This window comes from Cadophora gregata (assembly GCF_030347475.1).
Source record: "Cadophora gregata isolate MNR1 chromosome Unknown scaffold_1, whole genome shotgun sequence".
NCBI classification, from domain to species: domain Eukaryota; kingdom Fungi; phylum Ascomycota; class Leotiomycetes; order Helotiales; family Ploettnerulaceae; genus Cadophora; species Cadophora gregata.
Genome location: NW_026695924.1, coordinates 1,608,205 through 1,621,574, shown reverse-complemented (window position 1 = coordinate 1,621,574; position 13,370 = coordinate 1,608,205). Strand labels below are relative to the sequence as shown.

Sequence of the window (13,370 nt, the reverse complement as noted above, 5' to 3'; positions counted from 1 at the left end):
CTATTTCGATTCTCGGGGTATAGCAAATCAATTCCTCCAACGCCAATGCTAATTCATTTGCAACCCAGGCGTAACAATGTCACACGACCAAACTCACGCAGCCTCCGATTCCTGTCTCCTAATCTCATCTTCCATCCTCTGTTTCTCCGCAGCCTTGAGTCTCGCCATCGTAGCCGCGAAATCATTTCTCTTCGGCGTAGCCATGCTAGCTGTAGGCGAGAAGGAGAATTTTGGAGATGCTGCTGAAGACTGAGACTGAGAGTCAGCTTTCAATCCTCTGAAGATATCGGGACGTTTGATGGGTGTAGAAGTAACTGCCTCCTGATCTGGACCCGCTTCTGCCTGTATATTTCCACCTGCGGGAGAATCAGACTCGAGAGGTACGAAGGTGCCGCTTTTTCTGGCTTTCTTCTCGGCTTTGCGCTTTGCTTTTGCCGCTTCTGCTTCTCGGATTCGGCGCTCGAGACGCTCAATTTCGTCATCTTCTACTGATGTTCCTTTGTTTGACTCCTGAGCCGTAGTCGTCGTTGAAATTTTGGGAGTAGGTGTAGATGTAGTCGTCGATTGTGCCTGTGCTTGTTCAGGCTTCTGTGCATGCGCCGGTGCTGGTGACGAGGAAACATTCTCTGCCATCATCGACTGCCTCGCCGCCCTCCTCTTCCTCCCCTCCTCCGCCAATCTCTTTACCTCCTTATCCATCTCGCTCTCCTCTCTGCCCCTCTTCATCCCCGCACCCACGCCGCCTCTCTCTCTCGCCTCCAGATCTTCTTTCATGGCCCTCCTCTTCCCCTCGAATATCTCATTCGCCCGCTGCCGCTGTAACTTTGCGCTCCTGTGTCCATCATACTTGGCTTTCAGTTCTGGATCGCTCAGCACGCCGTTCGCAGCTTGAAATAACTCGTACTTCTCCGGATCGTAGTCTTTGCCGGCCTTATCGGGGTGGTACTGCAAGGCGGTCTTGCGGTACGCGCGCCGTAATTCTGAGGCAGAACAGGCTTCGATACTGATTCCCAGGAGGGCGTAGAAGTCTACGTCGCTGGTCACCCATTTTTGGAGGTCACTGTTCGACATTTTCACTGTGTGTGTGTTTGGAAGTGAGGGGAGATTGGAAGCTGGAGTTTGGTTCATGCAAGTAATTTACTAGCGGCTGCTGACTAAGCCATTCGTTCTCATCAACAGCTTGCTATCATATGTCTCCTCCACACAAGGCGAAGTGTGAGAAACAAGAAGGTTGATCTCTATCTTCGTAATTAATGTTATCTTTGCCTATTTTAAATGACTCACAGGTCACTCAATCCTGCACTTCCAAGACTAAAGGCCCCAAGTTGACAGATGTGAAGTTGGCCCGATGTCATGTTCGCAATCTGAGTTCTAATAAAGGACAGTACCTCTCTCCTATCTGTAGCTATTGATGCAAGAAAACAATTACACATAGAAGTTAGTCCAAGAAGACTGGTAAATCGGAACACGACTCGCCTCGTGCACGCTTCAGATGTATCTTCTTCCACCCGCCTCGCTTAATACCGAGTAATAAAAACAAAACAAAACACCAAAAGGAATAAAACGCACATAACATTTGGAAGCAAAACTCGGAAGACACTCTTTTCAGAATATCTTCGTAGAAACTCTCTCGAGAGGTTTTTGAAGATTTGTGTCGTATACCCTGTTCCGCCGAAAGCAAGTGTCTATTTCCGGTTTCCTTGTTAGTTGGTGTGTTTTTGTGTTGTCGTTGCCTTTCGGCAAGCGGAATTCGCACATTTCGTTATTTTTCAGTGATTGTAAATCTAGCCGAGATTTGGAATTCAGTACACTAGGCTGAACCTGGGCATATTGAGAAATCTGAGACTACGTTGTTCACCTAAAATCCGGGCCAATCACGAAGCCAAAGGCGAGAGGATGGGTATTATATTTTCTGTAATCATGAGTATATGATATTCCAGGCATTTATAACATTAAAATCAGTTTGCCAAATTTCTAATGGCAAATTATCGGTGGATTTTGCTTTCGCGAGTTGACTTTCAGTGTGATTTCTTTCCCCAGCCTTTGCCCACAGCTCCTAAGATGTGTCCCAGATCAGCCACACGAACCAAAAACACACCCACACCCATAAACCCATTGCAGTGAAGCTCTCATATCAAGTCTCCGCTTCTCGCTCGACGCTTCCCCTCCTCCTCTCTATGCCAACATTGAAGGGACAGCATCAAATATCTCCTTTTCCTGTAAAGAAATTTTCATTTCCTAACTGTTCGATCCATACTTCGCGCTCGAATACTTCGAGCCATGTCGTCGCCACCGTATCTCACTGTCTGGGAAGAGGACTGCTGTGACAACACGGTCCCATAATTTACTTCTATTCATACAGCTGCCACTAGATTATCAAGCACTTCGATTACTAGCAACAGCAACAACAAGAAGAAGCGAAGTGCAAGCTCAGATCTCAAGATCGAAACCGATGCAACAGAGCCCAACACCACAGTTTCCGACAAGAAGAGATCCAAGGGATATGCAAGATTCGCATATGAAGATATCGAGAAGATGAACCGTAAGTTTCTACATTCCAATTTTTTGCCCCATTGATAGCTAACTCCTACCAACATACTGACTTCTTCATCACCCAGTGGAGTTCAGGAGCGAGGACAACTACCAGGAAACCTTGCAGTGCTTCGCCCACATCTTGCTCGCGCTCTGCAACATTCTGGAACATGGTATAGTCATGGTTGTGTTCCCAGATGTGTATATGTTGGTCTTATCATCGTCCTTCGGTATGCTTGAGCTCCAAGACTTGGCGTTGGGTCACACAAGAGGTGTTCTCAGCTTCAAATGATCGAGGGAGGCTGGTGAGTCAGCTGCGTTGAGGTAAATTGTTCTTTCAGAGACATGTCGTAACGGTTGCAGGGGCAATACTGTGACTTTCGATCAGAATTCTTCTCATACGAAAGAGGTCAAGTGTGGAGTTGGAGTTTTTCGTGGCCCAGAAGAACAAGCCTGTGACGAATACATGGGCAATGTTGAGATGGAGATCACAGCATTGGAAATTATGGATCTGGAGAGGCGTTTCTTGGAGAGATAAGGGACTGCAAGTGAGGTCAGACGCGCTTGGCAGAGATGTAGCTGTAAACTTCAGCCGTACCTGCCTTCAACAGCCTTCATCGTGACTTCCCAAACGGGAGACCACAGCGTCCCACACCCTGCATCCAAACAATACGAAATCTCGCACCAAACCTCATTCTCATTCTTCCATCCATGTCGTTCGTTTCTACAATACATCGCAATGCCGTCGCCGTCTCTAATTGTAAAGCTGCCGCTCCCGAGGTCATTGCTTCAGCGACTGGATCCATCACAACTGGCCATCAGAGAAAAGAGGACCTCGGCCTCTGCACAATCGGCACCTGCCACGAAGATAACCGATCACTTCTCACAGAGTCAATTGTCGCTCGCTCTTGTCATTTCGAAATCCAAGCCAAAGGGACTCTCTATCGCCGGTATGTTGCCACGCGCCGGGTTTTTCTGTCCAGTGTTCCTGACCAAGTTCCAGAGTATTGTCAGCAGCTGCGGAAGCATATCAAAGAAGGAACATCAGTATCATTTGAGCACTTTCAATATATCGATACTAAACAGTACTGGAAGGACGAATGTAACAGGATCCATAAAGAAAAAGTGGCACTGGAGAGCAAACTCCGGTGCTTGGAAGAGGCGCAAAGAATCTTGAAGGACAAGTTTTGCAGCAAGGAATGTCAGGAGGCAGACGAAACTATCGCTACAGGAACCGTAATTTTCCGAGAAAATGAGATACATTCTGCGTGCGCAGAAGCCGGAGTCTCGAGAAAACGGCAAGCGCCTTCTCAAGATGTCCTCGTTGACCAAGATGATGAGCATCTGCTGTCGGCTCTGCACAACGACAAACACCTGCAACTTAGCGGACAGAGTAAGCATAGCCTTCGAAGATCTTACGGGATAATTGCTGATTTGTGAGCAGTTCTGCGACTCATCCGTCAGCGCACTGAACTTCAGAAAGCTGCCCAACATTTCAGTACGTTGGACCAGATCAACATCCTTACCACGAACGTCGTTAACACCATTGGCCTTCTCGAAAACTGCTTCTTCGACTGCTGTCTGCCACTGAAAAAGTTGAAAACAAACAGTGAAGACTCAAGAAGCTTGCTCCTGCTGCAGCAACTAATGCACCAGACCGCGCTTTCCTTCCTCTCTTGCTTCAGAGCTATGAATCAACTCTTCCTCACCATACCAGGACGAACGAAGCAAAGAGAAGTTGTAAGTCGGATGGTCATGTTCTTCAGCAAGGCTGTAGACTTTCTTCAGACGGTCAGCACTCTTCAATCAGAGGATGAGCAAATTCAACAGAGTCGGAACATGAGAAACAAGAGACCAAAGTTGGAGCCAGCCGAATATGCTGTCAACAAGTACTTGGCACATGTTTTAGTTTCGATTGCAGAAAGGCTGGAGTGGAAATCTGATCAAACAGGGCATAGCGATATTCTGGAAGGAATGTTATTGGTGGTTATCCAACATACCGGGCGGGTGATTTCGGACTGCGTATTCGGGGAGCATGTCGCGGCATCTGATAGACCTGGGAACATATCGAACAGCCCTGATGCACCTGTAAATGGATTTGTGAGGCCTGAATCGAGATACATGACTCGAATTCTTCATGCCACGCTTGGTGGGTTGGACAGAAGAGAGCTAGTTATTGACGTTCTGGCTCGTAGCGCCTCTGTTGGTAAATCTTCATTGAGTGGATCGGCAACAACCGGAGATATCCTACGTAAAGCGAAGAAGCTGCTTCAGAGTACATTGCTGAAGAGCACAATTGGTGGGCTTGAGCTGGAGAGCCTGAGAGTTCCGAGACTGCCCACCGAAATCAGTCTTGTCGACGATGCGACGACCAACGTACTGAAATATGGAAAGGAGTGGTTGTTGGAGACAGTTTGGGGTTTGATAGGCTGGGATATGGTGACATGATCTTGCATGTATTCGCTGTAGCAGTATTCGACCGAGCTACGATCTACGATGAGCTTTCATTTGCTTGATGTTGCGAGAAATACTTGCATATGTAGCTTCAATGAGATGAACAAGTCAAGGCTCAGGTCAGCCCTTTTGGTATCATTCCTCCTCTCAGTAAGTAGCAGCAAGCCTCTGAACCAAATATTCTCCAGAATTGATGCCCTCATACTTCTTCGGTCCCTTATCTCCACCGTATGTTCCCTCAATAGCTTCAATCTGACTCGAGTAGTTTGGGTTACAAAAATAAGCAATACTATACCTCGCCGGGTGAACATCTCCTTCCTCCGGCCCAGGCGGTTCCACAACCCTATGCAACGTACTCTTAATCGTATCATTACTCCACCTGGCCAGCAAATCACCCGCATTGACAACCACGGATCCAGGTATAGGAGTTGCATCCACAAAAGTTCCCTTGGGACTCTTCACCTGCAATCCACCTCTCATATCCTGGAACAAAAGCGTGATGCTCCCATAATCGGTATGCTCTCCAGCCCTGACCTGCAACTTATTACTCTTAAACACACTCTTCTGCACCTCCGGATAATGCAGTAATCTCAACGTGTTGTCCCCCACATCCGTATACTTATCAAAGTACCCCTCATCGAGCCCCATCCCCACAGCAATCGCCCGCATCACATTAATGTGCAACTCCTTCGCCAGATCATGAAACTTCAACATCGTCTCCTTGAAATGCACTGCTGCGTCATCGCCTGTAGGCCAGTTGTTGGGCAGACCTTCGGCACCTTCGCGCCCGATCTCCAGAGACTCTTTGAGATCTGGGGCGGCGGCTTTTGCGGCTGCGACATCAGCTTTAGATGTTAGGATAGAGACCTTTTCGCGGCCATGGGAGACGTAGCCGCGGTTTGCTTCGGGTGTGGTCCAGCCTAGGGCTTCTTTTTCCGGTTGGGGACGCTTGAAAAACTCAGCAGAGGTGGCAAAGGTGTGGGAAACGGTGTCGAGAGGGATAGAATGGTTCTAAATGAGGTAAGTCAGCTTGGTAGGGGCAGGTAGGATTGGAGGGCTGGATGTTTGGAATGGGAATTGATAGTTGTACAGTTGATGTATAGTTCGGAGTGGGTCCTTAGGGCTTATGTATACTTGAGAAATGATTTGAAAAGCACACTTACTGTCAGATATATGAATCCAGCGGACTGAAAGCCACTGAGGATAGATTTTGCCGCTTCATTCCGTTGCTCTGGTGTGCCATTGAGGAAGAGAGAGAAGTCAATGATCTACGTATTCCATCAGTTCTAATCCCTGCTCAGAAAACTTTCACAAAGAAACTCACAGGAATGAACAAATTGTCGGTATCAACAGCGCTGGCTTGAGGTGCCATCTTAATCCTTGAAGGTGGGGTTACTGCTTCGACTCAATTTCAGATGCGATAGTACTATCAAACTCTACCCTCACTAAGCAGGAATAATAAGTGTGAGGCTTAGAACAGAGCTTTGAACGATGAGTATATAACAAAATCGAACTTGATTGACCTGACTCACGGATTGAGGCGTCCTCCGGGCCCAGCTTGAGCGAAAGAAGATGTTGTCCAAAGAGGGAGGTCGGATATGTCTTGGCGGAGGGGCAGAGAGATAAGCTCTCGGTAGGTTGCGGTGAAGGAAAAGCGGCTCTGGAAGGGTCCCCAGTAGGACAAGAGTGTTCGATGGGGATGAGGTGAAAAGATCTCAGAAAGCTCAACATAGTCGTTAATAAGCTGCAAGAAGCTGCGAAAAGCTTCACGATTTTAAATGATTACTTCCAAAGCTTCATATGACTTTGAAATTCGCAAAAGGAAAGCAAAGTGCTCCGAATGGATTTGAAGATCAAGGGATATATTCGGTGCCGCTTTTCGTATCCACCATGGCGGGGTCAGATAAGCCGCGGGGTATTCTGAAGATAATTTCCTGGAGTCACACTTGTGAGTCCTTGTGCGGCTGCAAATCAACAGGGGCAAAACCGTCCCGTTTTGAAATATTCCGATCTTCTTTTTCTGCATCAAATTTCCCAAGGAACAGAGTAGGATCAAGAGAGGGAGAAAACGAAATTCAACATGTCAACCACCAAGTCTCCCATCGTGGATATCCACACCCACGTCTACCCACCATCCTACATAGCCCTCCTCAAGTCTCGCTCTAGCATCCCCTATATTCGCTCATTTCCACCATCTTCCTCTCTCCGCCTCGTCATATTACCAGCCGAAGACACAGAAAGCACATCAAGAGGCCGGCCTGTGGGAGCAGAGTACTATGACATCCAAGAGAAGATCAAGTTCATGGACTTGCACTCCATCGATATCTCGGTCATCTCTCTCGCAAACCCATGGCTAGACTGGGTGCCTCAATCTGAAGCTGCGAAAGCCGCCCAAGAAATCAACGACGAGGTGAACGAAGAATGTGGAAAGTTTCCTGGCAGGCTATTCGCCTTCGGTACCTTGCCGTTAAGTGGGGGAAAGGAAGTCATCGTTGAGGAAATCACGAGACTGAAAGACTTGAAGTATATGAGAGGTATTATTCTGGGTACGACGGGTCTGGGAAAGGGATTAGATGATCCGGAACTCTTACCGATTTTCAAGGCGCTACAGGATGCGAAGTTACCGATTTTCCTGCATCCACATTATGGCTTGCCAGGCTCGGTATGGGGAGAGAGGGCAAGCGATTATGGACATGTTTTGCCTCTTGCACTGGGATTCCCACTTGAGACTACCATTGCGGTCACGAGGATGATCCTCTCCGGAGTCTTTGAGAAGGTACCTGATTTGGAGATGATCCTGGCGCATTCTGGTGGAACTTTACCATTCCTTGCTGGCAGGATTGAGTCCTGTATAGAGCATGACGCACACCTAAAAGCAGAAGGGAAGCTTGGCAAGAGCAGGAAAACGGTGTGGAATGTGCTAAAGAAGAACATATACTTGGATGCAGTGGTGTACAGTGAGGTTGGGTTGAAGGCTGCAATTCAGGCCAGTGGAGAAGATAGAGTTATGTTTGGGACGGATCACCCGTTCTTTCCTCCACTGGAGGAGGAGGGTGCGAAGTGGGCGAGCGTGGAAACGAATTATGAGGCTATTAAGGGAGCATTGGGAAATGCTACCGCAGAGACAAAAGGTGCACTGGGAGGAAATGCTGTTAGGGTCTTGAATTTGTCGCTGTGAATGCAGAGAGAAAACTATATAAAAGTCAGTGTAAGGCCAGTATCAGGAGATTGTAGCCAAGAGCTTACGAGTCTAAGCGGTTTCGTCATGTGTCAAGTACACATCCCTTCGTTGCCAGTCCCAACCTTTCTCTTCTAACAAATGGACAGAATCATGTCCTATCTGTGCCTTACCCTCTCTCCAAACACAGTAACTTATAAGAACGCCTCCAAGCACGAGGCTCGACGGTATATCCATAGTCCACGCCGAATGGCTGTCCTATCATTCAAGATCGACAAAGCTAACGGTCAGGAATTGTGTGGTCCAACCTTCTTGTGAACTTGAAGCCTCCTTTCTTTCCCATACCCTGCAGAACGCGATACATTGTAATATCCACCAGTTGTCTATTTGAAACCTCAAGATCGCTCAGTCCATCAAGACCCTCCGGATTCTCTGCCACTCCACTAGAAATCATGGCGACTGTCTCGAGAGCAGGGAAATGTGTCTTGAAGAACTCCTCAACTGAGAGCTCGGGGTTGAGAATGTTGCACAGACCGAATCTTGAAAGCCATGACAGATAGCAGCTACGAAGTGTGAGGCGCTTGACGTACTTGCATAGCTCTGGATAGTGATAAATCGTGCTACAGAAGATCTTGTAGTCAGTAATTCCATTTCGACAAAGAGAACAAGTGTAAAGACAATCAAAGGCTGAGTGCGGTGTCTGACTGTGTGTTATGGATTACAAGAGGAAAGAGAACTAGGAGATCACTCACTACATCAACAAATTATTCTTCCACCGGAGTGGATACGTTGCCGCACGCGCCTTGTACAGATATGTGTCGGTGCACGAAGCTGATGGGTTTGGATTTATGAACTTTCCTCGAGCGCTCAAGTCGATAGTATCCTTCTCGAAGTCGATGATTGTAACAAAAGAGGGCATATAATTGATACTCTCGTGCTTCTGTCTCGTGTAGATACCCAGACCCATCTTGCGAGACTCGTAGCAGACCTGAAGCAGCGACGGAACCTTGACAAGAGGCGGGAGGATCGCCATCCTTCGACCTTTGAGATCAGCATACGCTTGGGCCCAGATCTTAAGGCGGAGCTCAGGAGCAAGCTTTGGGAATAAGGTGAACATTGTGAGGACACTCAGGGAGTCTGAGGAAGGGGATCCGTCGGAGAGAAAAGACTCCAGGTTGAAACCTTCCCAAGTGTCGCGTCCTTCAAGAGCCGTCATCAGAAGATCGTCGATGACGTGATTGAGAGGAGCGGACCATCTGGAATCGTTGGAGTCGCTGGAATTGCTGGCTGCTGAGAGGACCTATATTGAAATCAGCCTGTTGAAGTCAAGTTCAAAGGAATAGAAGTATTCTTACGCCATTTTTGAAGAGTCATTTTGTGTACCTACTGAAGATGAAAGGCGATTCTTGATGCTTCTAGACACGTATGCCAACGAGGAACTGCTGAATATTCCCTAAAGCGACGGTACACGTATCAGAGGCCTCGGTTTCAATATCTAGGCTCAATCACGATATTGATTGAGTCGAGACTTCGGGGTGCTGTGTGGCGTCTTGGTGGACAAAGAGCTCAAGGAGTCAACGAATTTGACGAGCGAAGTTGGAGTCTCCGTTGGAAAGTGCCTATCAGGGCAGTCAGTTGGACGAAGAGATAGGGAGAGCTTTGAAGTGAATTATGGCATCGTGATGCATGTACTAGCATTTTTCAGTCATAATAGGGAAACAACGCAAGCCAACGCAGTCATCAACGAATCAAATTTGGAGACAAGCAAAGCAAGATCACCCCCACTCCAAGATTCTGTTTTGAATTCCTGTGCATTGGAAGATTGATAGGCTTTGCGCGGAATATCATACACTGAGTGCGAGAAGCGACAACTTTAATGAACAGATTCTGTGACGGCGTTGCACGATTTGTTATTTTATGCTCCCGAAACTACATTAGATGTGACCTAGCCACCATATATATTGTCGAGAAGCTGAGGAAGAACAGCCCGAAGTTGAAACCAAACCTGGGGTGACGACACGCCTTCGTATTTTCTATTTTGGAAGACAGTATCCAAATAATCATACAGCAGCAGCAGAGCTTCTACTCTTGTGCAAACCGCAGATTCTAGAAAATGACGAATAACCGGGAGGTAATCCGTCTACTTCCTTGCTTTTACTGTGGGCTTGCCGCTGAACTTGCCAGAATTGTTCTTAGCCAACTTGCCATTACCAGCCTTCTGGAGCTTCGCAGGTAGCTTTGACGTCTCAGAAGCTTTCTTGTCCTTCTTCGCCCCACCGGATGAGCCTATGCCAGCACCTTCAGATCCAGTAGCGCCGCCTTCGAGTTGTGTAACAATTTGGTCGACCTCAGATACTCCATTAACCTTCATGTTCGCCTTCTTCCATGCCTCTGCAATGACAGCCCTTTCTTTCTTACTCTTGACCTTCGGTGCACTCTCATCAATAACCACCAATCTCATCTGCAACTCCGTCACAAGACCATAGTGCTTCTTCGCCTTCTTGAAGCTACCACTGATCTCCTCAATTGCTCTTTGTTTCGGTATATCAATCATCTCTTTGTAAACTTTAGCTGTCATGATCGGCTTGAAATCGAGCAAGAGACCATTGGTTGGCAAGTTATTAACGACGACTTTGAGCTCTTTCAGGTTAGGGCACCACTTGCTGAGCATCAACCAAATGGTATTCTTGCCACGATGATCACCAGACAAGTTGCGCACCTCCTTGAGATTCATAGCGAGTGTCTCGATAAGCTCCAGGAACTCAGGATAAATCGTGTGTGTGGATTGAAGAGGGCTCTGCTGACATTTTCCGCCTAGGAGGGTGAATGGGTGGTTGAGGTAGAGAATATCCTTTCGGTAGTCGATGAAGAATCGGAAGAACTTGCAGCGTTGCTTGCTGGCGCAGTAGTAGTAGTACTTTGTGCAAGCTTCGTGCGACTCCTTCCAGGCGTGGATGAGGCCCGGATGTTCGCGGTATTGAGGCTGGATAGCGAGGATTCGGGGCGAATAATCTTTAATGGCGATGACATAGATCATGCTGCGCAGCTCGAAGGGGAGCTTTGAGAAGTATTTGAATTCGGTGAGAGGGATCCAGGCGACGTTCCTATTTGCTGGGATCGGCGCGGAGTTGGAGGCGATCGGAGCATCTGGCGTTGGCTCGCTGGTAGCAGAGAGCTTTGGACCAGACTGTACGTCGAGGATTAGCATAATCTCAGTGACCTATAATCTCGGCGAACTCAAGTGTGAGGGAGCGTTGCGCATACAGTGAGAGATTCAACCTTGTCGTCTCCAACAAGTTCGAAGGGTTTTGCAACAATTCCAGCTTCCTCAACTGATGGACCAGAGACCTCGAGCTGAAGCGGCATGTTTTCTACCTCTCCAGTAGTAGCAGCTTGCATGATTTTATCCATGATTGCTGAGAGTTGAAGTACTGCTTGCAAGTGCGCTGAGGTTCGAGTTGCCAGAATAGTTGATAATTTAACAAGAGAAATAGAATCGGGAGGAAAAGCAAGTTTAGATAGTCGAATATGGGTAGCTTGCGAGACAATAGGAAGCATTGTCCAAGAACCCGTTGTATTGACAGCAGCGCTAGCGTATAATTAAGCGAGCCTGCCCTTTTCGCCTCTGCACAGTGAATGCCAGCGCAATCGGAAGTCGCATGTGTAGAGAAGACCATCCAAAAAATCAATCACTGTTCTCTGATTAAGAAACCAATAAAGCATCTTTATATACTTCATATACCACGCTGAAGAAGAAGTGGGCTCTCAAAGCCCACGCAAGATCCAGATGATTTCCCATCCTGCTCGGTCTTTCGCGCTGAAGGCACGCAAACCCCTTGATGTCGCAAACTCCCCAATGAAGAAGAAATGAGCCCTTAAATCCCACCAATAAAAGCAAATTCCCCATTGCCTTCTTCCACTGATTAGTACGTCGCAAATGACTCAGGCAAATGTCCTTTTATAATCGCAGGTAAAATGCCCCCAAAAAAATCATCCGAGAATGTCCCATCTCTGAGATTCAAATCGATTTGTCCTCCCTCTTAGTCCACCAAATCTGCCGGAACAACATTATAGGCGTCCATGAGTCTCAAGACCATATCTTGACGCACAACTTTTCGTATCTTTGCAGAATCCAAGCCCATGCGGAACTTGGCCCACAGAACATTCCACTCACACGGTCGATGCGGCTTGGACTGAGTATTAAACATTTTGTTTCCTGTTTCAAACTTCTCATAATCTACGAGAAATAAGAGGCGAAGCTCAGGGCAATGATTTCCGAGGATGTCCCAAAGCTCAGTAGTTCGACCGCGCAAATGTGGATTTTGACCCCAGGCCCGAGGCAACAGAAACAGGGTATCCTTCAAATTCAACGCGAGTTGTTTGACTGGCTTCAACCAATCATGGTAGACCAGTGTGGCTTCGATGAGTGAAGTAACGGTTGGAATCTTTGGGTTGAGGACAAAGCGGCGATTGAGGTACAAGAGGTCTTTTTGGTAGTTGATAGACATTGAGAAGTCGGACTGCAGTAAAGTTAGCACCAAAAAATTTGATCGGAATCCAGGTGAGCTCATTTTTATTCGCTGAAGATACCCAAAATATCGGTGGCTAGGAATAAAACCGAGAAAAAGTAGGAGCCCACTTACCATGCGGCCAGCTTGACGGCTATGGAGCATAGAATATTCCTCCAAGAACACAGCACGAGCTTCATGATTGACAGCAGCATCAGCAAAGTTGAATATGGCGTAGGGTTGGATGAGGACTGTTCGTGCCGGGAGAGCCTTGACAGCCCATCTCCAAATCTTCTTGCGGATATCAGGTGGGAGGTATACAAAGATGGGAAAATCTGTCAAGGCGACTGGAAGAGTATAGCAATTGCCTGAAATGCTGCTGCCCAGAGAGCGAGGTGTGAAAGTTGTGAAATCCAGAGGGCGTCGTCTGCTTGGGGTGACTGGAGGCGTGAGGCGAATTGAAAAGTTTAGTGAGGAGAAACTGATGCCATTCTTGTTGCAAGCACCTGGGAAGAGAATAAATTTGTCCATTGACTCTGTAAATTCTACTTTTTGATTAGTATTTCCTGAAAAAGGTTGCGGAGGATTGTGATATAACTACCTGTGACCGCGCCTTCCCGTTCGAGACCTGCTTGTTGATGCACAGCTTCTTCTCGAGGTGGGAGCCGAAAAGAAATTGAAGGCCTTGTACGCCTCTC

General features: G+C 47.5%; 8 protein-coding genes across 8 annotated transcripts; 3 read left to right on the top strand and 5 right to left on the bottom strand.

Annotated features, from left to right (window-relative positions):
• Nucleotides 1-93: 93 nt before the first annotated feature.
• ONS95_000539 (uncharacterized protein) lies at nt 94-1,071 on the bottom strand (the record flags this gene model as incomplete). Its single annotated transcript, XM_058493697.1, has 1 exon — nt 94-1,071. The coding sequence occupies one exon, from the start codon at nt 1,069-1,071 to the stop codon at nt 94-96; it is 978 nt and encodes a 325-aa protein (XP_058363898.1).
• A 1,209-nt stretch (nt 1,072-2,280) lies between these two features.
• Nucleotides 2,281-2,824, top strand: ONS95_000538 (uncharacterized protein; the record flags this gene model as incomplete). Its single annotated transcript, XM_058493696.1, has 3 exons — nt 2,281-2,294; nt 2,373-2,542; nt 2,619-2,824. The coding sequence occupies 3 exons, from the start codon at nt 2,281-2,283 to the stop codon at nt 2,822-2,824; spliced, it is 390 nt and encodes a 129-aa protein (XP_058363897.1).
• A 419-nt stretch (nt 2,825-3,243) lies between these two features.
• ONS95_000537 (uncharacterized protein) lies at nt 3,244-4,980 on the top strand (the record flags this gene model as incomplete). The annotated part of the gene is made up of 2 exons (XM_058493695.1): nt 3,244-3,925; nt 3,977-4,980. 2 exons carry the CDS (start codon nt 3,244-3,246, stop codon nt 4,978-4,980), a joined length of 1,686 nt encoding a protein of 561 aa, XP_058363896.1.
• Nucleotides 4,981-5,133: 153 nt separating this feature from the next.
• ONS95_000536 (uncharacterized protein) lies at nt 5,134-6,358 on the bottom strand (the record flags this gene model as incomplete). The annotated part of the gene is made up of 3 exons (XM_058493694.1): nt 5,134-5,997; nt 6,150-6,254; nt 6,311-6,358. 3 exons carry the CDS (start codon nt 6,356-6,358, stop codon nt 5,134-5,136), a joined length of 1,017 nt encoding a protein of 338 aa, XP_058363895.1.
• Nucleotides 6,359-6,950: 592 nt separating this feature from the next.
• On the top strand, nt 6,951-9,253 carry ONS95_000535 (uncharacterized protein). Its single transcript, XM_058493693.1, has 2 exons — nt 6,951-8,260; nt 8,314-9,253. The coding sequence occupies exon 1, from the start codon at nt 7,067-7,069 to the stop codon at nt 8,162-8,164; it is 1,098 nt and encodes a 365-aa protein (XP_058363894.1). The 5' UTR covers nt 6,951-7,066; the 3' UTR covers nt 8,165-8,260; nt 8,314-9,253.
• ONS95_000534 (uncharacterized protein) lies at nt 8,445-9,538 on the bottom strand (the record flags this gene model as incomplete). The annotated part of the gene is made up of 3 exons (XM_058493692.1): nt 8,445-8,784; nt 8,917-9,454; nt 9,520-9,538. The coding sequence occupies 3 exons, from the start codon at nt 9,536-9,538 to the stop codon at nt 8,445-8,447; spliced, it is 897 nt and encodes a 298-aa protein (XP_058363893.1).
• Nucleotides 9,539-10,304: 766 nt separating this feature from the next.
• Nucleotides 10,305-11,575, bottom strand: ONS95_000533 (uncharacterized protein; the record flags this gene model as incomplete). The annotated part of the gene is made up of 2 exons (XM_058493691.1): nt 10,305-11,351; nt 11,429-11,575. The coding sequence occupies 2 exons, from the start codon at nt 11,573-11,575 to the stop codon at nt 10,305-10,307; spliced, it is 1,194 nt and encodes a 397-aa protein (XP_058363892.1).
• A 629-nt stretch (nt 11,576-12,204) lies between these two features.
• ONS95_000532 (uncharacterized protein) lies at nt 12,205-13,203 on the bottom strand (the record flags this gene model as incomplete). The annotated part of the gene is made up of 2 exons (XM_058493690.1): nt 12,205-12,684; nt 12,808-13,203. 2 exons carry the CDS (start codon nt 13,201-13,203, stop codon nt 12,205-12,207), a joined length of 876 nt encoding a protein of 291 aa, XP_058363891.1.
• Nucleotides 13,204-13,370: the final 167 nt, after the last annotated feature.

Excerpts from the sequence above, each read along its gene's own strand:
- ONS95_000535 (XM_058493693.1), top strand. The coding sequence starts at position 7,067 with ATGTCAACCACCAAGTCTCCCATCGTGGATATCCACACCCACGTCTAC.